This window comes from Gigantopelta aegis, chromosome 2 (genome assembly GCF_016097555.1).
Source record: "Gigantopelta aegis isolate Gae_Host chromosome 2, Gae_host_genome, whole genome shotgun sequence".
Lineage (NCBI taxonomy): Eukaryota > Metazoa > Mollusca > Gastropoda > Neomphalida > Peltospiridae > Gigantopelta > Gigantopelta aegis.
Genome location: NC_054700.1, coordinates 22,357,054 through 22,383,531, shown reverse-complemented (window position 1 = coordinate 22,383,531; position 26,478 = coordinate 22,357,054). Strand labels below are relative to the sequence as shown.

At 34.7% G+C, this 26,478-nt stretch overlaps 1 protein-coding gene across 1 annotated transcript in view; it reads left to right on the top strand.

Moving 5' to 3' along the window:
- The first annotated feature begins 7,516 nt into the window (after nt 1-7,516).
- Nucleotides 7,517-26,478, top strand: part of LOC121382711 (conserved oligomeric Golgi complex subunit 1-like) — a 30,918-nt gene continuing 11,956 nt past the window's right edge. The window contains exons 1-20 of the mRNA XM_041512259.1: nt 7,517-7,596; nt 8,202-8,246; nt 8,940-9,006; nt 9,551-9,660; nt 10,061-10,130; nt 10,974-11,153; nt 12,062-12,109; nt 13,853-13,939; nt 14,502-14,646; nt 15,095-15,151; nt 15,997-16,056; nt 16,563-16,644; nt 17,012-17,117; nt 17,887-17,991; nt 18,656-18,750; nt 19,596-19,754; nt 22,550-22,723; nt 23,086-23,178; nt 24,538-24,642; nt 25,780-25,872. Of these exons, the coding sequence (XP_041368193.1) occupies nt 7,529-7,596; nt 8,202-8,246; nt 8,940-9,006; nt 9,551-9,660; nt 10,061-10,130; nt 10,974-11,153; nt 12,062-12,109; nt 13,853-13,939; nt 14,502-14,646; nt 15,095-15,151; nt 15,997-16,056; nt 16,563-16,644; nt 17,012-17,117; nt 17,887-17,991; nt 18,656-18,750; nt 19,596-19,754; nt 22,550-22,723; nt 23,086-23,178; nt 24,538-24,642; nt 25,780-25,872 (1,949 nt within the window). The 5' untranslated portion in view covers nt 7,517-7,528. The remainder of the gene's footprint in view (nt 7,597-8,201; nt 8,247-8,939; nt 9,007-9,550; nt 9,661-10,060; nt 10,131-10,973; nt 11,154-12,061; nt 12,110-13,852; nt 13,940-14,501; nt 14,647-15,094; nt 15,152-15,996; nt 16,057-16,562; nt 16,645-17,011; nt 17,118-17,886; nt 17,992-18,655; nt 18,751-19,595; nt 19,755-22,549; nt 22,724-23,085; nt 23,179-24,537; nt 24,643-25,779; nt 25,873-26,478) is intronic.

Genomic DNA, 26,478 nt, shown 5'->3' with positions numbered 1-26,478 from the left:
AGTCAGTACATACTGGTTTCCTCTATGAGTACATACTGGTTTCCTGTGATGACTATGTGTCAGTACATACTGGTTTCCTGTGATGACTATGAGTCAGTACATACTGGTTTCCTCTGATGACTATGAGTCAGTACATACTGGTTTCCTGTGATGACTATGAGTCAGTACATACTGGTTTCCTGTGATGACTATGAGTCAGTACATACTGGTTTCCTCTGATGACTATGTGTCAGTACATACTGGTTTCCTCTGATGACTATGTGTCAGTACATACTGGTTTCCTCTGATGACTATGAGTCAGTACATACTGGTTTCCTGTGATGACTATGTGTCAGTACATACTGGTTTCCTGTGATGACTATGTGTCAGTACATACTGGTTTCCTCTGATGACTATGTGTCAGTACATACTGGTTTCCTCTGATGACTATGAGTCAGTACATACTGGTTTCCTGTGATGACTATGAGTCAGTACATACTGGTTTCCTGTGATGACTATGTGTCAGTACATACTGGTTTCCTCTGATGACTATGTGTCAGTACATACTGGTTTCCTCTGATGACTATGTGTCAGTACATACTGGTTTCCTGTGATGACTATGTGTCAGTACATACTGGTTTCCTCTGATGACTATGTGTCAGTACATACTGGTTTCCTCTGATGACTATGTGTCAGTACATACTGGTTTCCTGTGATGACTATGTGTCAGTACATACTGGTTTCCTCTGATGACTATGTGTCAGTACATACTGGTTTCCTCTGATGACTATGTGTCAGTACATACTGGTTTCCTCTGATGACTATGAGTCAGTACATACTGGTTTCCTGTGATGACTATGTGTCAGTACATACTGGTTTCCTCTGATGACTATGTGTCAGTACATACTGGTTTCCTGTGATGACTATGAGTCAGTACATACGGGTTTCCTCTGTTGACTACAAGTCAGTACATACTGCTTTCCTCTGATGACTATGTGTCAGTACATACTGGTTTCCTCTGATGACTATGTGTCAGTACATACTGGTTTCCTGTGATGACTATGTGTCAGTACATACTGGTTTCCTGTGATGACTATGTGTCAGTACATACTGGTTTCCTGTGATGACTTAAAGAGTCAAAATTACCAAATGTTTGACATCCAATAGCAGATGATTAATTAATCAGTGTGCTCTAGTCGTGTTGTTAAACAAAACAAACTTTCTCTGTGTGTGTGTGTGTGTGTGTGTGTGTGTGTGAGCATCGATGCTTGATTGTTGTATTTATTTTCTGTCATGATGATCTGTTTGTAAATTTATTTGAAAAGTGTTTGGAAGAGGCCATGATGTACGCTTTTGCTTATTGGCCAATCTTAAGCAGTGTTGCTGACAATAAAAAGTTTTTCAAATCACAATTAGCACATTGGTTCTTTTGTAAAGTGATCAGATCTTTGTTGTTTACTATAGTATTAAAAAAACTAAACAATTCTCATTTATAATTTATATAATACTCCATGACAAGTATTCACATAGCCCATGACACATCCAGGTTCAGTTTGAAACAACTAGTCTTAATTATAGATACATGTTTTATCAACATTAGAATACTTTCTCAAAATGTGAAAGACTTAATTTTCAGTAAAGAGTTAGACATTATGATAGTCATGTTTTCAGTTATAAATTGTATATATGCAACTAAAGTGAGTTTTAATTTGTAGTGTAATTACCACTGTTCAAGTAATGAATTAACAAGTATAAGTACCATATTTACTTTATAATAAACTGGGACCAGCTATTCCAAGAATTAATTTGAATAATGTTTTATTTCTCCAATCATAATCAAACTGCATACCACAGTCTTTGATGCACTAGAAAACTCCAAATGGGTATCTACTAGTATCAAATTGAGATAATGTTACGTAAACAATTATATATTTATTATTATTATTTTTTTAGCCATTATTGGTCCATCATGAGGAATTCACCCCCATTAAGAATCCTGAGTATGGGCCTGGTATTGTCTATCCACCGAGGGAGATTGATCCTTTGACCAAATAAAGCGAGAGCTCAACCACTCGGCTACTACTGAAAGCAGTTTACAGTTGGCTCCCTTGTGTACATGGTGCAAATAGCTCACTTGTTGGTTTTGTACAGATCCATGTTTGAAAGCTAACTATTTGGAATAGGAAGTTAATTAGTGATGGCCGAATAGTTATTTTTAAAAACCACAATTGGTTTTCACCAGCAGTGCAAATGTTTTATCTATAATGATATGATGCTTAAGTTTGCTTTTGAGAAAAGTGGGCCACGATCAATTTGAGTAATTTTCAAACAAGCTGATTTTGTGAAAAGTTTAACATCTAAACCTTTATTCAAATGAGTGTTTTTGTAAGGTTTGATGAGCACAGTTTCCATAAATATATGTGTGATATTCGCCAACTCCTGCTTGGGTGTGGTTTGTATGGGTATGAACATTCGTTAGTTAAAAATGCACCCTAATCATGCAATTTTGGCACATTATGATGAAAGTAACACAAACATTTAACTAAAAATATTTTAAATGAGTTCTCTTTATAATAAATTTATTACCCTTTTTGTAATTTCTTCATGACTAAAAATACCGGAAGGACTGGCACTGTCACTAACCCTAACCCTAACTCAATTTATGATAAGTATTTATATTGTTCTTTATATGTGGCAGTGCCAAAGGAAAGGCCTACCAAAATACCTGTATCTTTCATTATTTTAAAACCGTAAGTGGTCATTTAGAATGCCAGGGGGTTGGAATGCATAAATCACGGCTGAAGATTCACAAATAACTGGTCTTCTACCACTCGGTTCGATCCCCGTCAGTGGGCCCATTGCGCTATTTCTCGCTCCAGCCAGTGCACCACTACTGGTACAAAAAAGGCCGTGGTATGAGCCATCCTGTCTATGGGATGGTGCATATAAAAGATCCCTTGCTGCTAATCGAAAAGAGTAGCCCAGGAAGTGGAGAAAGCGGGTTTCCTCTTTCAATATCTGTGTGGTCCTTGACCATATGTCTGACGCCATATAACCGTAAATAAAATGTGTTGAGAGCGTCGTTAAATAAAACATTTTGCTTCCTTCCTGCTACCACTCGGTTAAACTGTGATGGGAGACCATAAAATGAAGACATTAGAATTGTCTGCCCTTGCCAACATGGCCTCTGACAGAAAGATGGGTGAGTTCCTGGTAGCGTTTGGATCGTGTTGATGATTGAAATCAATCAATTAAATGTAGCACGCACGTGCATAAACTACACAGCTACTCCAGTTAGAGACTGACATGTAAATATAATGGACACGGATGTCCGACACGTCAGAATTAGATCGGTTGCTCAGTAGGGACGTGGAGGTGTCAACTCTGATCCCACCGGCGTAACCGGGTGGGCTACCCGATTGTTTTTAAATCTTTAGTAGTAACTTTGGGAAAGAGTTCGACCCGTACCCCTCGGTATAATATGCGCCCGTTCCCCCCCCCCCCCTTTATTATTTTTAGTTAGGGTTAGGGCTAGGGTTAGAGTTACGGGAAGGTGGGGGGGGGGGGGGGGCGGCAGATATTTTTCTGTTGTATAAAGAATTGCCGAATAAACAGAAATGACAGAAAGTAAAATTAATTAGTTAAAATCGATTAAATCTGCAATCGAGAACGATAGTTAGTGGAAACAAAAGACCAGTCTGATCATGTGACACATTTGGCACCAAATAATGGCTTTTCAGTCGGAAATTGCCGAGTCGATCACAAATAAAATGTTTTCATTGCTCAAATAAAATATAACTTTTATTGCATGTATCAAACATACAAATGGACAGAGGTATGGTTAAATTACGTTACGGTAACTGTCGTAAGCTACTGAAGTTTTTCGTCATTTGCTTTTTCATACACACAATGCGGCTTGTTTCCTTTGATGTCCAGTGTGCAGAATGATGATTATTTTTGAGTGGAAAAAAGTATGCATTTAGAAATAGTGGAGATAAGTGCGGGAAAATGTAGTAGGGTGCGGGAAAATAAAGAGGGGCATAGAAAAATAAAGGAAGGAGGCAGAATGTGAAAGGAGGGTGGCAAAATGCAATAGCGGGGCAGGCCACTCCGCTTAAATGGAGAAGTGAGAACACTGGGCCTACCCCAGTAATTAAAAAAATCCACTACTAAATATAACTTATCTTACTGTAATTTCACTTGAAATCCATATTTTGTAATAGGTACAATTTTTTAATCACAAGATTTTCTTCAAACACATTCAATTTTTTTTTTTTTAATAGGAATTTTGCATTGGAATTTTTCCAGCATTCATAAAACGGGAAATTCATGTACCCAGTTTATGGTTATTGTAAGGAGATGCAAAATGACATTGGAATACTGACGTCGTTCAAATTCAAAATTAGCTATATTATTACAGTGCTTCACCACATTCCCCTGCGTGTGCTGTAACCTCACCGTCGTGCAGGGGTGTAACATTCTCTTTGAGAATGGCCAATACAGCACAAAATTGAAGTTTTGAGTAAAATTCAGTATCCGTAAAATTCTGTGATATTTGTGTTTTTGCACAGTTCTTTACACTGTTTTTGTTTAAGTCTTGAATTTTTATATTGATGTTGATCATCACTTTATTTATTTGCATTACCATAGTTTGACACCCAATAGCCGATGTATTTTTCGTGTTGGGGTGTCGTTAAACATTCATTCATTCATTCATTCACCACATTAAAATAAAAACTTGACTACAAACATTGACCATGTCAAATTTCTGTAACAAGCAGACAACGCTGTTTACAGGTTGGCATTTTAAAGTTTTTCATAATTCTAGACAAAATATTAATTTTAAGTTTTAAAAGATGAAAGAAACAAAAAGTACCTAAGTTTGTCAAATACTGTATATCATATCACAAAATTACCGTTGGATATATTTTATTTATTGTCAACGAAGCCAAAACAAGTGTCCTAAAAGTGACTGTTGTCAACCTTAAAACAACAAACAAAAAAGAAAAGAAAAAACCCAGGCAAGCAATTCCCCCCCCCCCCCCCCCCCCCCCCCCCACCCCCCAAAAAGAAAAAAAAATTGAACAACACGGGGAGAACCCAAAACACCCACAACAAAATCACCCCTAAAATGACACAAAACAAAACTCCACCGAATAACAAAACCCACCACTAGGCACTACTATTCCATCTGAGAATGTGCTATCATTTTAGGAATAACCTAGTTGTAAAATGCTCACCTGATGCTGTTGGTCTAGGATCGATCCCTGTTGGTGAGTCCATTGGGTTATTTCTTATTCCAACCAATGCTCAACAACTGGTTTATCAAAGCCTCATAGGTTATATTATCCTGTCTGTCTGAGGCTGCACATAAAAGATCCCTTGCTGATTAGCAGAAAGAGGGGCCCATTGCATGGTGGCAGCTGGTTTCCTCACTCATTATCTGTTTGATCATTAGCCATTATGTATCTTTGAGGCCATATAATCATAATTAAAATGTGTTAAGTGCATCATTAAATAAAACATTACTTAAGGAATAGTCTGGGAAAGGCTTTTGAAGTGCTGTGCATATTCAAGACTATTAAATGTTTAAGTGAACAACTACATTTGTACTAAAGTACTAATCAAAATTATACCCATGTGATTTTCCAGTCTTATATATTAGTTATGAAAATCTCTAGAATGAAAACCATAAAAATGTGTCAGTATTATCATGACCTGTTATGGTATTCAAACAACTGGTAGAAAAAATTACAATAAATGACCTGTTATAGATAGAAATATGAGATGTATTTACAATTTTACTGCAAAACATGTAATTTGGAACAGACTATAACACCCAGGTTTATATTGATTACACTTGACAGGTGAAATCACAAGTACTAAGCTAAGCAGAGAGGTGGTCTCAGGTGTGTTCAATATCAAACTTGGTGTTATAGTCTGTTTCATATTACATATGTTTTGCAGTAAAATTGTCAATAAATCTCATATTTCTATCTATAACGGGTCATTTATTGTCATTTTAGGTACCGTTTTTTTTAATACCGTAACAGGTCATGATAATACTGACACAATTTTATGGTTTTTATCCCAGGGATTTTCATAAATAATATATAAGACTAGAAAATCACCTGGGTATAATTTTGATTAGTACTTTAGTATTTTTATGTTTAAAATGTGATAGTACGAACAGTAAAAATTTGATGGCTATTATACAATTATACATAATGACTACTGTTAATTTAGTTTAACACCATAAATACACCTGACAAGAAGGTAGTCACATGATATTTAGTGTGTTATGTCATGTGTTAAGCAATGTATTGAAGAATATGGGTTACACAGTTATAAACTAAAACTTTTTTCAGGGCTAGCTCAGGATCAGCAGAATTTTTTTTCAAATTATCTAGAGAAAACTTGAAAAACTGCAGAATTAAAAATATTATTTCATGAATTATTTTGCCAAATTAAAATAAAATTTTCTAGTTTTTAAAATTCACAGTTGGTGAATTTGGATAGTGCCAGAGCTATCACTGCCCTTGTCCAAAGTGAGTAGACTTTTTTATATGCCCATCTATGATGGGCTGTATTATGGTATGACGTTGTCCGTACGTACGCCAGTCTGTTAACTTTCTCTTGTCCGGACCATATATTGCATACGTACTAGTATGCATACAGGACCATCAAACCTCACATGTAGGAACAGCTTGGGATGGCAGTGTGTCGCATACTATTACTAGGTCACTGTGACCTACTTTTCATGGTCTACTGCACATAACAGTAAATCCTTGTCTGGACCATATCTTGCATACAGGACTATCAAACCTGACATGTAGGAACAACTTGGGATGGTGGTGTGTCGTGTACTATTACTAGGTTACTGTGACCTACTTTTCACGGTCTACTGCATATAACAGTAAATCTTTATCAGGACCATCAAACTACATGTAGGAACAACTTGCAATGGTGGTTGGTCCAAAACAAACTGTTCATCCACCCCATTGCAAAAAGTTGACATTAGAATTGAATCATACCCGTAACATTAATTAATATAGATATGGTTTTCCATCAAACTCCTGATACATGTAGGCGTATCATGTACCTCACTGGTACTCGTGTTATGAATGATGGGCTTCTAGAATTTTTATAAAATCCACTAGCCATTGGATCAGTGATTTAAAAATTTACTAGCCACGATTAAAAATTCACTGACCATACTTTACTTTAAGTTAATAATAGTTTACTAAATACAGGAAATTCATATTTACAAAATAGACATAACTGCAACATTTGACGCAACAAAATTCACTAGCCATCGGGCATGGCAATATAGTTATTTACTAACCTAACATTGAATATCATTAGCCATGGGAGTGGGGCTACCATAATCTAGAAGCCCAGGATTATACCTACAGCTATAATAATAATAATAAAAAACGTTCAGTGTAATTTTGATGACTTTTGTGATGACATTTTATAAATTGCATGTTTGTTTGGTAATTATATGGAAGCTGTTTGTATCTTGGTTACAGCATTGCCTCCCCAAGAGATGGACATGAATGCGTTGTTTGAGAACTTGACCATAAGTGAAATCAGAGAAAAAGAGAAAAGAAACAGGTATATATTTGTGTTAACTAACACTTTTTTTTCTTTTTTTTTCTTGCAAAGTATTTACATATAATGATACATGTACATTTATGTATTATATTATATTTAGACATACATACATGTGTATGTGTGCAATATAATTATATACATTTATATCTGCAGGAAACATTTTATTTTAAAAGTATTTGATTAGGGACAATTGGTGATCTGCTGAAAATTGAGTAGCAACCACTTTTTAACATTTTGGAATTGTGTTACATGTACTGATCTCTGACATTTGCGTAGCAAATCGCAACACATTGCCGAACAAAAGGAGTATATCAATTTATGATTTAAATAATAATTTAAAAAAAATTGAATATGCCTATCAGTATTTGGTTATTCTTCAGTTCAACCAGTTATATAGGCCTCTATGTATGTGTTTGTGTGTATGCTGCACACATAAAGTCTTATTTGTGCTGGTACATTGGATTATATTAATCTTTATTGAACAGTGTATTATCGTACAGGAATATCGTTTATCTGCAGTCTGATTACTTTACTTACGGTCTATGCAGTTTACTCTTGTTTTCTGTATACATAATTATATAACCATTATTATTGTTATTTTATAGACTGGATATTGAAAGGAAGAAAGAAGATTTGAGAGTGATGGTTGGGTAAGTAGCAGTTCTTATAAACTGGTATGTCCTCGAGAGATAGTATACTGCACAGTATCATTTTCATTGTTATCACATGATCAATTTGAGTTTTTCCTTGTTCAGATTACTATGATTTGTATGAAAGCAGACTATAACATGTTTATAAGCTTCCTAACTACTTTGTGGAGACATGATTATTAACATGTTGCAGATCCTTTCTAACAGTCATCTATTAACTGGCTACACCCGACTTACCCCAAATGTTATGCAATGAAAGGTGAAACAGATGTGAATTTTGACAGTCCTGTCCTGTTGGTGACATCTGATCTGCTTATTTAGCCATGTATTAATATTGCATATCATTTAATATGTTACAGTGCAAAATTACTGTTGTGTACATCAAAGAAAAATATTTTGTTACCTGCCTTTTCCTCATTTCTAATGTTTTTGTGTTGGGAGTCCTTGTTTACTCAAACAAAAGTATTCTGATGTCATGTCAAAGTTCATACATTTACAGATTGGTCATAAACAAATTGTATGTATGTAAATAGACCTGTTTAAGCGTTATATAATAAAAATTTTAAAGAAAAAAACAACGTGTTTAATAGTGTAGTATTTATTGACTGGTTTTATTATATTTTTGTCAATTGGTATTTGTGATGACAAGTTGCAATAATGAGTTAATGTTTTAAAATGAAATGAATGTTTCAGAGAAAGGTATCGAGATCTGATTGAAGCGGCTGATACAATAAAGGACATGAAGGACAGTGCAGAAAATGTGTGTATCAGTTTTTCTTCATTTTTGACATTCATCATTGTAGAAACATTTTACTCAACTATGCGCCATAACTAAGAAATATTGATTAGTTTCATATATTTTTTATAGGAACTTTTCCTTAAAAAATGTCCACTTTTGTCATTACCAACAGTTATTGCCAGAAAGGGAGAACGGTCACTCTAGCTACCCTCCACACTCACCTAGAGCAGCAAATTGATCACCTTGCTGTACAAATTTTAAGAAGTTTTATTTGAATCTTTATGTAATGTCTTGTCTAACACCATTTCAGAAGAGTGATATAGAGGTTGCTTTGAATTTGCTCATGACTTAGTTAAAACAGTAAAAAAATATATTAAAAATGAAGATGGGTCTGTCTTAGTCACTAGACAGACCCATCTTCATTTTTAATATATTTTTTTAATGTTTTAAAAAAATTGTCCAATAAAGCAGAAAATATCTGATTTTTCAGATGATGTAAATCATAAACATTCTTACCAAATTGTTTCCCATTTCATCCACGTATTGCCTTTTGGTATATTAACAGGTGACAAAATCTATTGGTCACATGGAGGAACTGTGCAACCAGATCAGTCAGAACTGCAAGGGGAAGGGCATGTCCTGTCGCTCAGCAACCAAGTCTGACAAACCTGTCACGTAAGTCTGATTATTATTAGATACGTTCCCATTTTTAATCAGATGAGAAGGGGCATGTCCCATCATCTGGCAACCAAGTGTTGTCACCTAAAGATACATGCAGGTTACTAGTTTGCATCGTATGTAGAAGGGTATACCCGACATGTTTATCATATAATGGCAGTCTGTCATGTAAGTGAGTTATAAATAATATTGTATAGGTTATAAAATTTGTATCACATGAACTGATGATTTAGTAAAATATATAAAGAATGGGTATGCCTCACTTCAAATATTGTTCATATGGGCTGTTGGTTTTTTTAAATTATTAATTCAGGGATTTATTGTTATTGAGGATCATAACAAAACACTTCCTATATCAAAATCAATTTTTCTGTATGAATGTGCTTACTAATTCCAGGAAGAAACCAGACTCAGATTTCTACGGAATTGCTACTCAGATCAAACTTCTGTTAGATATGCCAGAAAAGGTTTGCTTGAGCCAAGACTTTTACATTTTCTATTCATACATTAACTTGCCCTCTGATCTATAGCATATTTCTCTTTTACCTGGATTGGTCCAAATATTCGAATAGCCAATCAAATGACAAACATTTTCTAATGAGCCATGGGCATCTTGTTCCAGTCACATGTTCGCTATACTCTTTAGGTTCTCCTTCTCTTATACAGTCTGGGTGTCTTTTCTTTTGCTCTCGCCATCTTCTTTTCATCAGTTAATTATTCTTTATGATAACGCAAGCAGAACATCCATGTAATCTTTCTACTAGAATAAAAAGTTAAATGTTGTACAAACTGTTTACAAAATATTTCTTTTTATGATGAGTTTTAAGTTACTTTTAACACTTATCATCTGTATATTTCTTACCTTGACAACCACCTCATTTAAGAAAACTAATTTCATTTTGTTATTTGTTTCAAAACTAAAGTGTTTTAGTGTCAGTTCTGGTGCCACATAGTATCAGAGATGAAATACCTTTGGAATTTTCCCAGAAACCAATATTTTAATTTGACCTCAAAACTGTTTCTATCCTTGCTTGATAAAAAGCTCACAAAACTAATTACTTTTTTTTATCTTTGTAATATAGTATATTTGGTTGTTATTGTCGTGATTCAGATATAGGTTTGGAATGTAACTCAATAGTAGAGTACTTTCCTGAGATTCTGTGCTGGTTTCCAGTAAGAGTAGCCTACAATGTATGTGACAATGGTGGGTTTCCCCACCTTCTCTTTTGATTAACTGTCGTTATAGCCATATGTTTAAAACTCTTCTGAAATAATGTAATCAAACCTTCCTCTTCTCTGCTTTGTCTCAGATGTGGAGCAGTGTCGACAAGCGAGACTATCTGAGTGCAACCCAGCTCTACCTCCTGGCTCGCCACATAAACACCAGCCTCACGCTGGACTCTCAGCGACTCGTGAACATCCTCTCATGGTTTCCTGTGCTGTCCAGGCAGTGGGCAGCCATCAGTCACTTCAAGACGACTATACTTCAGGTAAGGTTCATGATAGGTGAGCCGTATGCTTATAAAACTTGAGGAATGTGTGCTCTGGCAAAGACCTGTAGTTGTGACTTTAATGTCAAGGATGGTTTTTAGCTTAGTCATTTGAGTGCTTGCTTAAGGTGCATGCATCTCAGGATCAAACCACCACGGTGGATCCATTCAACTGATTCGAGTTTTTCTCGTTCCAACCAGTGCACAACAGCTGGACAAAGGCTGTGATGTTTGTTTTTCTGTCTGTGAGAAGGTGCATATAAAAGATCCCTTTTTGCATTGGGAAAAAAAATGTAGCGGGTTTCCTCTAATAACTATGAGTCAGAATTACCAAATGTTTGACATCCAATAGCCGATTGTTAATTAATCAATGTGTTTCAGTGGTGTCGTGAAACAAAACAAATTTTAAACTTTTTTAATGTCATAAGCATTACATATAGCAATGTCGAGTTTACATTTGAGCCATGAGTTCTGATTGGAATAGGTTGTTTTATGTTGAATAATATAATGCAATTGTCATATGTTATAGTTGGTAACAATAAAAAAGATAACATATGTACATATTACAGCATTATGGATATGATCATACAATGGAGTTGTAAATATAATTGGTGTGTGTGTGTGTGCATGCTTACATGTATGTTTGTGTATTTGAGTGCATGTATATCTGAATGTGTGCATAATTATATGCATAAGTATGTGTTTTAGTGTACATATGAGTATGTTTACTACTTTGTTTGTTTCAATTTGCATATTTCATGGTGTGCTGATCATGGACATTAGAGAAATGAAAAATAAGTTATTGTTAAGACTAGACAAACATACAGGAAATGTACCTGGAATGAATTAATTGTTAACAATGCTAGTGGTCATATTGATTGTCATAAAGTAGTGTAATTGTATTTCAGGGTTGCCGAGACTTGCTGCAAGACACAAGTGGAATGCACAGTGATCAGGTTGAATCATCTCTCACTTTTTACATTTGCATTAGGAGAAATGTAGCAGGTTTCCTCTGATGACTTTGTGTAAAAATTACCAAATGTTTGGCATCCAGTAGCCGATGACTAATTAATTATCAGGGTTGAAAATTAACATGAAAAACATGGTCGCCAGCAGAGCCAGTTGAAGAAAAATCTTACTGGCCCTTCTCAAATTCAACTAGCCCTCCAATTATCACATTGAAATTTAACGGCACAACCAAAATAAAAATTCGAATGTACTTTGTTCTTTATTGAATAATAACCATATGTTCACTGTATATAGTCTGTTTAGTTCCGTTTTAAACCCATACCAACTCAAATAACATGTTTTTAAAAAAGAAATCCAGTATAAATAAAAATGTTTATTTACAAATTACCATTAAATTATACAGATTAAATCTGGTTTTTAATACAGGGGTGAAGACAAAATGCAAGCCAAGGTATACAGCTTGACTTACATTGTCTGTTTAGTAAAAACAAATAATGCAGTACAAATAGAATAAAAGTAGAACCGCATGCTGTTGTATATAAACACTAGTCGGGGGTGGCAGTCCTCTTAGTAGGTATGCAATAGGGATTAAGTAAACTTTGTGGTGATGCAAGAGGGTGTAAAATCTACAGTAAAGGATTTCCTTGGGAGTGGCTGTCCTACAGACGAATCACGCACGCATGTACGTTTAATTTGGCTATTATAAATCCTACAGTAGTATACTACTAATAAAATAAATATCGAAAGGAAAATAAATCTGTAAAAAACTACATTTTACCAAAATATACAATGTACATGTACTTAGTTAAAATATTACAAAGCATAAAAAGGTACTTATTGTTTATTACAGTAATATGTGCACAGTTATGTCATCATGTAAGTCTTGGTATCACTTTAGATCTGATCTGTTCATATTTCATGCAAATTGCATAAACTTAAAACAATACTGACAACAACAATCAATTAAATGACCTATGGAATAAGCCCTGTAGTAATGGAAAATTTCATTGTTATTTTTATATTTGCGCATGCCTTCACGTTAGTGTGAGTTAAAACTACAAAATACATTTTGATTTTGTTCCAGAATAATGTAAGTGAATTAATTATAATTCCTTGTTACCATAAGATTGAATAACAATTGTAAAATAGTAGCTCTATTAGATAATTATGGCATATAGTCCTTTCCAGTAAGCCGACAACTTCCGGATTAAAAAAATATATGCAGTCTTCAATACGTTTTGAGCTCTATTTTTAGAAAGACCCGGCCCAAAGCCACACTGGTACTGTTAAAATATAGAGCATGTTCTATGTCTTCTTCTACCAGATCTGTAGTTCGCACCAAGACAGACACAGTGTGTTTTGTTGGATTCGAATCGGTTTCAGTGTCTTTCTTTTTGAACTGGTACCATACTCGCCAGATTGCCCAACAGAATACCTTTGTAAAATTCTTAAGTCTCCAATAAATAAAGGTCGCCACTGACGAACGGGCGACTGCTAATTTTCAACCCTGAATTAATATGCTCTAGTGGTTTTGTTAAACAAAACAAACATTTTATTATTAATGTTCATAATCTTCAAACTCTTACAGTGGTCATCCTGTTTAAAAGATTTTATTAAAAAATAATTTTTACTGTAACTGATATCTACATCACAGCTGTCATGGTTGATTGCAACTATTTTGTTTGTTGTATTCTCTGTGATGAATGACATAAAATATGTTGTTAATACAGGAGATTGCTGAGTTCCTGTGCTCCATCCTCTTGTTGGAAGACAGTACACCCAGACAGGTGTTTAACGAGTTTCTCCTCGCACGAACAGTAAGTTGTAACACTTGTACTTTCATTGTATCTTTTTCATAAAAAGGTTAACCAAATTAATTTTCAACATTGCAAAAAACTGCAAATTAAATTGGTGTCTGCATTGTCTGTCATTTTGCAGGATATTTCCAAAATATACACTCATGGTTTTCTGAACATTCTTTTCCCCAGACTTTGTGGTTGAAAATTATATGTTTGTAAGCTGACCCTCAGTTGTCACTATCACTGTTATTGAAGTACAACATGTCTATGATGAACTCTGTAAGTATGTACAAATATAGATAGTGAAACCACTTGGGTATGAATGTCAGCTTCAGTAGGTAAAGATTATAAAAACACAAGTATCACCACATTATCTGGGTCTTTCTTGTGAAAAAGGCCCTTCTTGTGTGTAAATCATGGCACCAAACATGTATTTTTTGCTAAAAGACTTTGGTCTTGAAAAGAAAAAACCACCTGATTATTATACTTTTGTACCAGAGTATTCTTATTGTTACCTTTGTGTTTATTACTGTAATAGTTATCATTGTCTTTTTCACATACCCTTTGTTTTTGTTCTCAGAAAGCTTTGCAGGCTGTGCTTCACCCGAACCAGCAGGGTAACATCAAGGATCAGGTGTGTACGGTTGTACGGCTGCTGTCGGCCACCATTCACCAGATCCATGCGGTCTTCTATAACTGTGAGAAAAACACTCAGCAGAATACAGGTAGAGACACCACGAATATCAGATTCTATTGTGTTGGTTGGCAGAATTAAAATAAAAATAAAATAATAATGCTGAAAAAATTATAACCATTGAAAGTAATGGAAGAGAAGAAATTACAATTAAAGAAGAAGAAAAGTGCCATAGATAGCTACGGCATGTGTCCAGGACAGTGTACTTCAATGCTAATTGAATATAAAGTAAAAAAATATTTCAAAAGGAATAAACTAAATATCCACTTATTTGTGATTTGTGTGATAGTTACAACATGTATGTTCCTAGATCCTGAGGATTTACTAACATAAACACCAACATATGGTGTATTTCAAATAAAGAAACACAACAATCATATTTCTTATTTACTTAAAAAAAAAAAGCCACTAAGTATAAAAATATTGTTACAATGTCTTGTATTCTGTTGGAGTATGATAATTTTTCATGTTGTTTGCAGGTACTTGCAATCTGTTGGCTGACACCCTGAACAAGGTTACAAGCAAATCTAAAGAAGGTTTGTATTGAATAATACTTTTAATTGACAGCCTCTGTCAGGTTATTTATATATTGTTGGGATTATTTTGAAAAAAAAAAATGAACTATCAATTTTAAGAGGACCATTTTTCAAAAACTGTTTTAATTATAGGCGCCATCTTACATCAAAACTAAGACAAAATGCCCGAACAGCCTAGGTTGTAAATTTGACCAAATATATCAATAATGAAGTGAATATTCATTATATTTAGTAAATTGTTACATTTTTGTACTGAGGTATACGTCTTTAAACTTTGCAGAAAAAGAACTGGACCTAGTTTTTTATCAACAATTGTATAAAAATTATGTATTATATGACATTGTTTTAAACCACCTGTAAGGAATGTGCCATAACAATATGGTTATATCTATCAAAGTACATAGTAAGAATTTGTGAAAAGATGTCATGAATGTCTTTCTATGAAATATATTATTGATTTGTGTTTTTATTGTTATAACAAAGGGGAACTATTTACTATCAAGTTAATATTTTGATTGTACCTACTGACTGAGCTCAATCATGCTTATTTGTATTAGTAAGTTACAGTTTGTGAATAATGTGAGTACCTTAAGAAAGATTTGGAACTTATATGGTTGTTATAGTATTTCCTATTTGTTCCATAAATTCTATACCTCAGTCTCACAAGTGTAATAATCTTGATATATTTATCACATGTTTCAGATGGGCATCTGTCTTTTAAACTTTTCATTTCATTTATTGCTAAGACCAACAACAAAAACAACATTTAATTTATTTTTTTAAATACTGTTCACTGAAAGATTTTTATGTTTTATTTTATTTTATTATTATTTTTTCAATTTTAGGTAGTCTTCTGGATTTGCATGGAACTATATCAGCCAAATGTCTACCTAAATCTGTAAGAGGTGAGGCATATTATCTACTTAATTATATTAGTGTTTTATTATGTTAGTGTCCCATGACTGGTGACTATAGAAAAGTGCATAATAGGTATATTTTTGTTAGCTATAAACTACTAGTATCCAAATAACTTAAGTTGTTTTATGTTTCAGAGAAAAAAATACTGTTGGTTTTTATTTTCACGTTAACCTTACCTCTAAACAGTGGCATTGCACCCTATTCCAATAGATTGGTCCTAACATCCCAACAGCCAATGAAAAGCTCACTATAAACCCCTTACATTTTTTGTCCATTTTCCAAATACTTTTCTCCAATGTTATTGTTATCCTTGAAAATTAATAGAGTATTCTATGTATTCATCATTTCATGGGCAGAACTCTTGGGCGAAGTTGAAGGTTATGCCCACAGCAGGCATGCTTGAACAGTTTTCTGAGGGAAGCAAGCCAAAAGTGACCCATACCTATACCACATATATATTCATAATTCTATGAACTCCTTTTTTTGTGTTCAGATTTCCATCCAGTACTGAGGGGTGTCGGCTCAACAATCACCTCACAACACCTACAAGACAACTGTCAACACTGGATCAGCACGTTTGTTAATTTCTCACATAATTACTGCAGCAGTAATAGATAGTTATTACTTCGTATCTGTCAAACACTTACTTCTGACATGGCTTTGAACAACTCTCTAATTCAATAATACATCATTTCTCGTGAAATGGGTTGGTTTTGTGATGTAAAAAAACAAAGTTAAAATAAAATGTTCAAATAGTTGAATAGCGAAAGCCAAAAATATTATAAACTAGTAGAGACTAATAATCCTAGATAAAACGGTATAGGTAAATAGAAAACATTTTTTGTTTCATGCTCTCTTCAGATTTTAAACTTGATTTCTTGTAGTTTATTTATCTAATTAATTTGCATTGCATTTTTATTATAAAGCTTTTTTTTAATGTAGCTGTGCCCAGGATGTGAAGTCTGGAGTTGGCATGTTACTGAGTTTTGTGAACTCTGTCAAGAGACTGGCAGATATTCGCGACACTGTCTGGGAGCTTCTAGCACAGGTGTGTAACTATTACATTGTTTACCTTTGGAAAATTATGAGAGCTGAATACAGCAGTGGATCTTAGAGTGTTCACTTAAGATGTTTGAGCAGCAGGATGGAGCTCAGTGGTAGAGTGCTCACCTGAGGAGCGATGGGTCACCAGATCGATTGCCCTTGATGGACTCTGGTTGTTTTTCTCATCTCAGTCAGTGTCCAGAGATGAAAGTCTATACAGTGTTTCCTGGTTTTCTCAGTTTGTCCAAAATTATTCATATTCTTCGTTCAAAACTTATGATATGGTTTTGGTTGATGCTTTGCATACATTCTGAATAGGGGTCTCCAGTTTCAGTCATTGTACAGCCCTAACCCTAGGGCCAATCTCAATGCCTGACCACCTATATTAAAATGTCCAGATCTTAATTATTTTTTTTATAATCCACTTTCATCGCTGAATGTAAGAGTAAGCCTGTGTGGTGGCTGCGGTTTTCCTGTCTCTTGAATAAGTGTCAAAAATACCCATGTGTTAAATGCTATATATAAAATAAACATTTCAAGTCGAGGTATTGTCAAATGTAGTATTATGGCAGCCATCTTGAAAAAAAGTGAACCTCGTCGGCATAGATTTTTCTAGACTTTTATATTTTTATTCTGGAGACCATTCTACAAGAAAACTGAATAAAAAACCTTTTGAATTGCAATTTGTTATAGGTTCATCATAATTTTGGCTGGACTAATAGTCTGTTTGTATTGCTTCTACAACAACTGAAATGGACTGTGTTTTGTTTCAGGATGCTGACCTAGAACGCTGGGACATGATTTGTGACCGAGTGTTGACAAACCGACTTCATATCTGGCCTGACTTCCTGCAAGTTCTCTTCACTGACAGAGTGATGGTAAGTTACTGTTGTCACCTTCATCACCACACACCTTCGTATTTAGCCACACTTTGTACACCTCTTTGTGGTGGGTAGGGGGAGTTGGGGTGGGGGGATCTTCTCGCTCTGAAGAGTACTTGCTTGTGGTGTCTGGGTCATGGGATCAAACCTCCTCATTGGTCCTATTTGATTTGTTTCCCCCTAGTCTGGAGTATTGAAGGGCTTGACATATGCTGTCCTGTCTGTTAGAAAGTACATATAAGAGATGACTTGCAGCTAAGGGAAAAATAAAGCAGGTGTCAGAATTATCAAATGTTTGCCATTTAATAGTTGTGATTAATAAATCAGTTAGTTTAGTGGTGTTTCTCTTCTTCATTGACAGTGTTAACCTACTTATTGTTTGATTGTTTTTCCCTTTAATACATAACCTCACCTCTCTCTACCCATGTACTGAGATATTCCAACCAGTTCATGGACAAATATACTCATTCTAAAAGTTCAGTTTAAGTATTAACGAAAAATAAAAACAATTAAAGTCTTGATGTTTTTTAAAAACAATACTGAAAGATGTATCTCATTTTAAATATTTCATGATTGTACATGTATGTGAGCTTCTTTAGAGATTATAGTTTATCCTTATATCAAGTGATAATTGTAACTTACGTGTAATTTCTTGTGACAGGCATTGATTCAGTACCAGCTTGACACAACAGCAGAGTTCACTAAGAGGAACATCTCAACAGTTATGATGAAACTGACCTCAGAGGTCAAGGACAGGTCAGTGAATATATAATTGCGATTGGCTGAGTATATATCACCCTCCTTTCCCCCCAGCCACAACCACTGCCACTTAACTGGTACATCAAAGGCTGTGGTATGTATTGTCCTGTTTTACTGTCCTCTCTTAGTGAGAGTCCATTTATAAGATCCATGGAGCAGGATGTAGTCCAGTTTTAAAGCTCTTGTTTGATGTGTGGTCAGTTTAGGATTGATCACTGTCGATGGGATCATTGGGCTATTTCTCGTTCCAGCCAGTGCATCACGACTGGTATATCAAAGGCCGTGGTATATGCTATCCTGTCTGTGGGATGGTGCATATAAAAGCTCCCTTGCTACTAATGGAAAAATGTAGCAGGTTTCCTCTCTTAGACTATGTCAAAATTACCAAATGTTTGACATCCAATAGCCGATGATTAATATAACAATGTGCTCTAGTGGTGTCATTAACAAAACAAACTTTACTTTACTTTACATTGGGCTATTTCTCATTCCAGCCAATGCACCATGATTGGTATATGTGCTATTATATCTGTGGGATGGTGCATATAAAAGATCACTTTTTACTAATTGAAAAATGTAACAAGTTTCTTCTTTAAGAGTATATGTCAAAATTACCAAATGTTTGACATCCAATAGCTGATGTTTAATATATCAATGTGCTCTAGTTGTGTCATTTAACAAACTTTTAACTTTAAAAGATTGATCGCTATTTTAGTGATGACTGTTTTTTTTTTTATCTTTCTCTGTGTTGACCAAATGTCAAAATAGCCATATTAGACTCCAAATTGTTAAAAATGTGTTGTGGTGTTGTTAAACAAACATTTCTTTCTTCCCTTTCACAGCACTATGCGCTATGAGATTGACGTTTCTGAATACGTGTGGACAGAGACACCTGGTGACATTCCTCAGAACTCTGTGTGGATTCCGACAGCCGCCAAGACTCTAGCTGATGGCGGAGGCCTCATGTTGAAGGCCAGAGCATACACTCCAGTAGTACAGAGGTAACTCATCAGGGATCAAAATGTTCACTGTTTAGTTATCTCATGAGCGTACACTCCAGCGGTACAGAGGTAACTCATCATGGATCGAAATGTTCACTGTTTAGTTATCTCATGAGTGTACACTCCAGTAGTACAGAGGTAACTCATCATGGATCGAAATGTTCACTGTTTAGTTATCTCATGAGTGTACACTCCAGTAGTACAGAGGTAACTCATCAGGGATCGAAATGTTCACTGTTTAGTTATCTCATGAGCGTACACTCCAGCGGTACAGAGGTAACTCATCATGGATCGAAATGTTCACTGTTTAGTTATCTCATGAGTGTACACTCCAGTAGTACAGAGGTAACTCATCAGGGATCGAAATGTTCACTGTTTAGTTATCTCATGAGCGTACACTCCAGCGGTACAGAGGTAACTCATCATGGATCGAAATGTTCACTGTTTAGTTATCTCATGAGCGTACACTCCAGCAGTACAGAGGTAACTCATCATGGATCGAAATGTTCACTGTTTAGTTATCTCATGAGCGTACACTCCAGCAGTACAGAGGTAACTCATCATGGATCGAAATGTTCACTGTTTAGTTATCTCGTGAGTGTACACTCCAGTAGTACAGAGGTAACTCATCAGGGATCAAAATGTTCACTATGTAATAAACAATTTTATTACATACCTATTCTTCTTACTATAGTGATAAAGACGTTTACAAGTATCACACATATATTTATGTGCAATCTGGATCAGAACTTGTAAATGGGGAATTCCCTTTTTATTTTTACTGGAGTTAGCTCCTTTTTATTAAACGTTTATTTTTATTAAAAGCGTAAAGGGTCATGTCAGATTTACAAATTACATGACATCGTATTTAAAACATTACATAAGATTGCCTCAGAGTGATTAATATATTTAAGAAAGTGTAGCTATGACGTTAATTAAAAAACATTTTTGTAAAAAATAAAAGAAGGTATGTAATAAATACAAAACTTCACATACGTTGTTTTCGCTTCCTATTTATTGCACTTGTTTGTTTTGCACAAGAACATATCACTCGACTGCTATGCGGTCTCATGTTATATATTCTTGCGCAAAATAAACTTGTGCAATAAATAGGAAGCGAAAACAACATATGTTAAGTTCTGTATTTATCTCATTAGCATACACTCCACAAATACAGAGTTAATTCATCAGGGATTGAGGTTTTCACTGTTTAATAAACAATTATCTCATTAGCTTATACTCCAGTGGTACAGAGGTAATAATCAGGAATCAAAGTGTTCACTGTTTAATGTTCAATAAACAATTATCTCATTAACATATACCCCAGCGGTACAGAGATAATACACAGGAATCGAAGTTTTCATTGTTTAATTTGCCATTATGTCATTTGTGTGTATTACACCAATACAGAGATCATTCTTTAGGAATTGAAAATGTTAGTTTAATTTGCCATTATGTCATTTGTGTGTATTACACCAATACAGAGATAATTCTTTAGGAATTGAAAATGTTAGTTTAATTTGCCATTATGTCATTTGTGTGTATTACACCAATACAGAGATAATTCTTTAGGAATTGAAAATGTTAGTTTAATATGCCATTATTTCATTATCATGTACTCATCAGTACACAGGTCAAGTTGTAACTGTTTAATATGACATTATCTTATTAGCATTTATTATCCACATGGTTCAACATAACCGAGTTAATAATCATACGAAGCACAAATGTAATAACAAGTGTAATGACGTAATTTTGGGAAGCAACGTCATAACATGACGTTGCTTTTACAGTCCTAGCTCAGACTGGGAATTTGAAATATGACGTCATTTCGTCGTCTCCTTCTAGTTGTGGCTAAAACATTTTGAGTTGGGTCTTGTTGTTCATAAAAAAAAAATGTAATAATAATATGGATAATAAAGAAATTATTACACTCGCATGTGAGTCGTACTGATTTTACAAAACTTGTCAGGATTCATGTATTACCCTCGCTCTCGCTCGTGCAATACAAAAATGCTGACACTCGTTTCGTAGAATCAGTATGACTCACAAGCTCGTATAATAATCTCTGTAATCTCTAGGGATGAAAATTGTAAGTGTTTAATGAATGAATGAATGTTTAACGACACCCCAGCACGAAAAATACATCGGCTATTGGGTGTCAAACTATGGTAATGTAAATAAATAAAGTGATGTTCAACATCAATATAAAAATTCAAGGTTTAAACAAAAACAGTGTAAAGAACTGTGCAAAAATACAAATACAAATATCACAGAATTTTACGGACACCGAATTTTACTCTAAACTTCAATTTGTGCTGTATTGGCCATTCTCAAAGAGAATGTTACACCCCTGCACCACGGTGAGGTTACAGCACGCGCAGGGGTGTAAGTGTTTAATATGTCTTTATATTGTTAACATATTCTCCACTAGTGAAATGGTAATTCATCAGGGCTAGAAATTTTCATTGTTTAGTTATACTCACTTTAATTAAATATTTGGGTCATTTCAGAATGCATCTAATAAACATACACTTCAAATTATGCAGAGATAATTAAGTAGGGCTTGAACATTTCAATTTTACCTGCTGTACTCAAAGTAGTTACATATTACAAAATTGCAGAAACCCTGTTATTTTCTAACAAGTTATCAATGGTTACATGAAATTTTGTGAGTGCCAGAGCTAGCCCTGACTATTATTGTGTTTTGTGATTTGTATTAAAATATGGTTTACAGTATGGTGAGATAAGACTACAGATTCAACCAGGATTAAACCATGAGTTTTGTTTTTCAGTTTGTGTCGGACGATTGACGACAGACTGAAAACACTGCTTGAGGACAACGAGGGTTACATACAACCCCCGGAGAAGGGAGACAACCCCGATATGACCAACCCGTTTAACCGATTCGGAGATGCTGCAACAATCCTCGCCTTTGTACAGACATCTTGTGGGAAGTGCATTCAGGAGTTAGTATTTTCATTAGCTAATAGTATCAATTACACCCAATATTTACACACATAAATGCTTACGTTGGATCAGTTGCTAGTATTATAACAAAATATTCAGATTTTAAAGTTTTATATATTTGTGCTGAAGCCTGCTCTAATGTTCACCTTTATTAAATGGCCAATTATCTAAAAACCTTTGTCTTCATATCTGTCTTAATATAGCAAATTCCTAAATCTATTTTATTAATTAAATTGCCAAACTGCTTATTCAAATATCAAATAAATACAGTTGTTTAAACAGCCCTGATTTTGTTGTATTTTGTTTGGATAAATGAAACTTGAATATTATTTTTGCTTGATTTTGTTTTCTTTCTCATCAGAGTCCTCAACCACTTGAACGAACAACTGAAACTTTGGCAGAAATCCCTGACAGCAATTCCCGATCCTATTACGAACATCATCACCAAGAACAAGTATGCTATCTAGTACAATTTAAGAGAATTTCTCAAACTTCCTGACTGCTAATAAATGTCTAGTATAATTTAAGACAATCTCTTAAAGGGACACACCCTAGTTACGTGTATTTGTTAACCATTACGGCGTTGTTTTTCGCTATTAAACCCCATTTTTCACAAATAAAATTGCACTTTACTTACATTTTATTATTTAGAATACACATTTCCATTCACCTGAAGTGCTTTTTGGTAATCCTGATGTTTGTAAAACCACGAAATGCATTTTTTGCATTTTTTCACAAGACGTGTTGTCGAGAAAAAAACGTTAAGCAAGCGAGGTCCAATCTATTTTAGAGGGGATATTTCCATTTCAATGTCACAGACGTTGGTATATCACGTGACCGTTATCATTTTGGTTCGGTTTGTTTTCTCGTGCACGGTTCGCGCAATCAACATCCGATTTGTTGTTGTTCATATGTGAGATTTTTCTTCACAGTTCGTGAACATTTTCAGTAACAATAAAGTTCAGACAAGTGAGTGTCTCAATACAAAACGTTACAAACCCTTAAAACCAATAATTTTGCTAAGTCTTAAGATATCTGGAGAGGGGATACAACCAGGACAGAACAGTTGGAACAAGTCCAGGAGAGGTGAAACGAACGCACCCCAAGTCTGTGAAATTTGTCGTGACGTAGGCATTGTTGTGCTTCGAGCGACATCTACCGGTGACATCAGAATACTAACTTTCAAAATTATTTCAAGCAATTGGGACATGGGGATTCCCATGGTATTTATCGATATAAAACCTGCTTTTTCACTCCATTTGATAAAAACGTGATCTAAGTGTGTTACAGGTTTGTAGATTAACCAAATTATAATTTATTTTCGCTGGATGGAACTAGGGTGTGCGGCTTTAATACAATCTCTCAAACTTCCTGACTCAGTTATGAATGTTTATAATTTAAGACAATCTATTAAACTTCCCGATCCTAAATATGAACATTATCACTAACAACAGGTACAATGTTGATTAGAATTTAAGACAATCTCTCAAACTTCATGATAATTTTTCAAACATTATAACAAAGAAAAAAATAGTATGCATCTAGTAGAGTTTAACACAAGCTCTTAAAATGTTTTTGTTCACTGATCTTTATTAATCCATTTTAATTAGCTTTTATAATTAACATTTGACATGTTTCAGTAAGAGATTTTTTGGTAGACATTTCAGTCCTGTAAAAACTACATATCATTTATGAAAAAAGGTACTTGTCACAAAAAGATATCTTTATTAGATTTTTTAAAGTTACTTTGTATCAGACATTGGTATAAACATTGGTGTTAGGAAGACATGACAATGAATGTTGCACATTGTAGGATTTTACTGGTGGCTCGGCTGTGTTACGCAATACCTGAACTGGTGCCTCGATTACAGCAGTGCATTCTGGGACCTACTGAATGGAAGAAACAAGAAGCCATGAGGTTAGCACATGTACATGATTTGCAGGACTCACAATGGAAAATACTTTTAGAAATTTGAAATATTTTCTCAAAAACATTAATAAAAAGTAATTTTTAATTTTTTTATTAGCCACATACATTTTTGGGGGGTCCTGTCTGTATGAATATCAGCTATTGTTAGTCCCCTTTTGGTCCAACTTGTGGGGACTATAGGTTTCATCTCCGTCCTTCTGGCTGTCCATCAGTCTTGTTTGTCTCACATACAGTTTTCAGGAAGTTTTTTCCACAATGCCTTGATATATTGAACTGAAATTTTGTATATATCTTTATCATGTACTGTTACTGATCAAGTTGAATTTTCATGGTATTTTACCTGTTTTGACAGTTATGGCCTTTGAACTTAGTAGATATGAAAGTGTGTTTTTCTGACTTTCTTTTTGCAATGTCTCAAGATATTGAGCTGAAATTTTGTGTATAGCTTTATCATGTTCTGTTACACATTAAATTGAAATTTCATAAGAATTTACCCATTTTTCACAGAGTTATAGCCCGTGAGTTTAGGAGATAACAAAAATGTTGACATGTATTGCTTTAGCAGTACTCTCAGAAAGCTTGTTTAATTTGGCTGCTGAATTGTTGTACAGCCCTGTAGGAATCGGGGTGGCCGAGGGGGCAAGTGCCCCTCCACTTGTGAGCCTTTAAACATTTTTTTTTTATATTTTACACGTTAATGTTTGCCATTGTAACCAAAATCTGATATAGAGTTTGTACCCGATCCGTCAGTGCCCCCCCCCCCCCCCCCACACTCCCAAAGTCGTTCCTACTGTTGTAGGTGGTTTTGCAGAGATGAAAGTTTTTCAGATTTATCCAAAATTCTATATTTTTAATGATCTAGGTTTTCAGCTGTTTGTCCAGAAATATTCATATTCTCAAAGTCCAAAACTGTACGATATCGTTTCAATGAATGCTTGGCATCCATTCTGAATGGGTGCCGCCACTTTAGACCATTGTGCAGCCCTAACCATAGGGCTAATCTCGGTACCCAACTACCAGTATTAAAAATTTTTGTATTTGTTTTGTGATCTACTTTCATCTGTGGTTTGGGTATTTATGCATGTAAAAAGAACATTGAAAAAAAGAAGTTTATTTCATTTTCAGCAAAAAGACGAGAAACCCTTCGAAATCGGTTGCATGTCAAGAATGGATTGCTATAAAAACAAAACTGGATCATTTTAAGCACCAGGCATTCAGGTTTGTATGCATATCAAAAAGTAGTGCTTGCCAGATATAGTAACAAAAGTTTGTGAATTATTATAACTAAAGAAAATAACTAAACCATTCTCTGATTTTAAGTTGTATATTTGTATTAAGAGACATGATGTGACTTCAAGATCACTGCAGATAAATACATCCTTGCTACTTTTAAGATGTGGTTGAAATCCATTGTCGATTTGCATCAACTCATCAACTTTTCAGTATGTTCTGAAGGGGTGGGACGCATCCCAGTGGTGAAGTGCTCGCTTGATGCATGTTTGGTCTTGAATCGATCCATGTCGGTTGGTCCATTGGGCCATTTCTCATTCCAGATAGTGCACCACGACTGGTATATCAATGGCTGTGGTATGTGCTACCCTGTCTATGAGATGGTGCATATAAAACATCCCTTGCTACTAATTGAAAATGTAGTGGGTTTCCTTTCTAAGACTATATGTAAAAAATTACTAAATATTTGACATCCAATAGCCGATGATTAATAAATCAGTGTGCTCTAGTGGTGTTGTTAAACAAAGAAAAAAAGGGGAAAACAAATTTTGCCTGAAAAAACCCCTATGTGTAACAAAATGCTACAAAATTGAC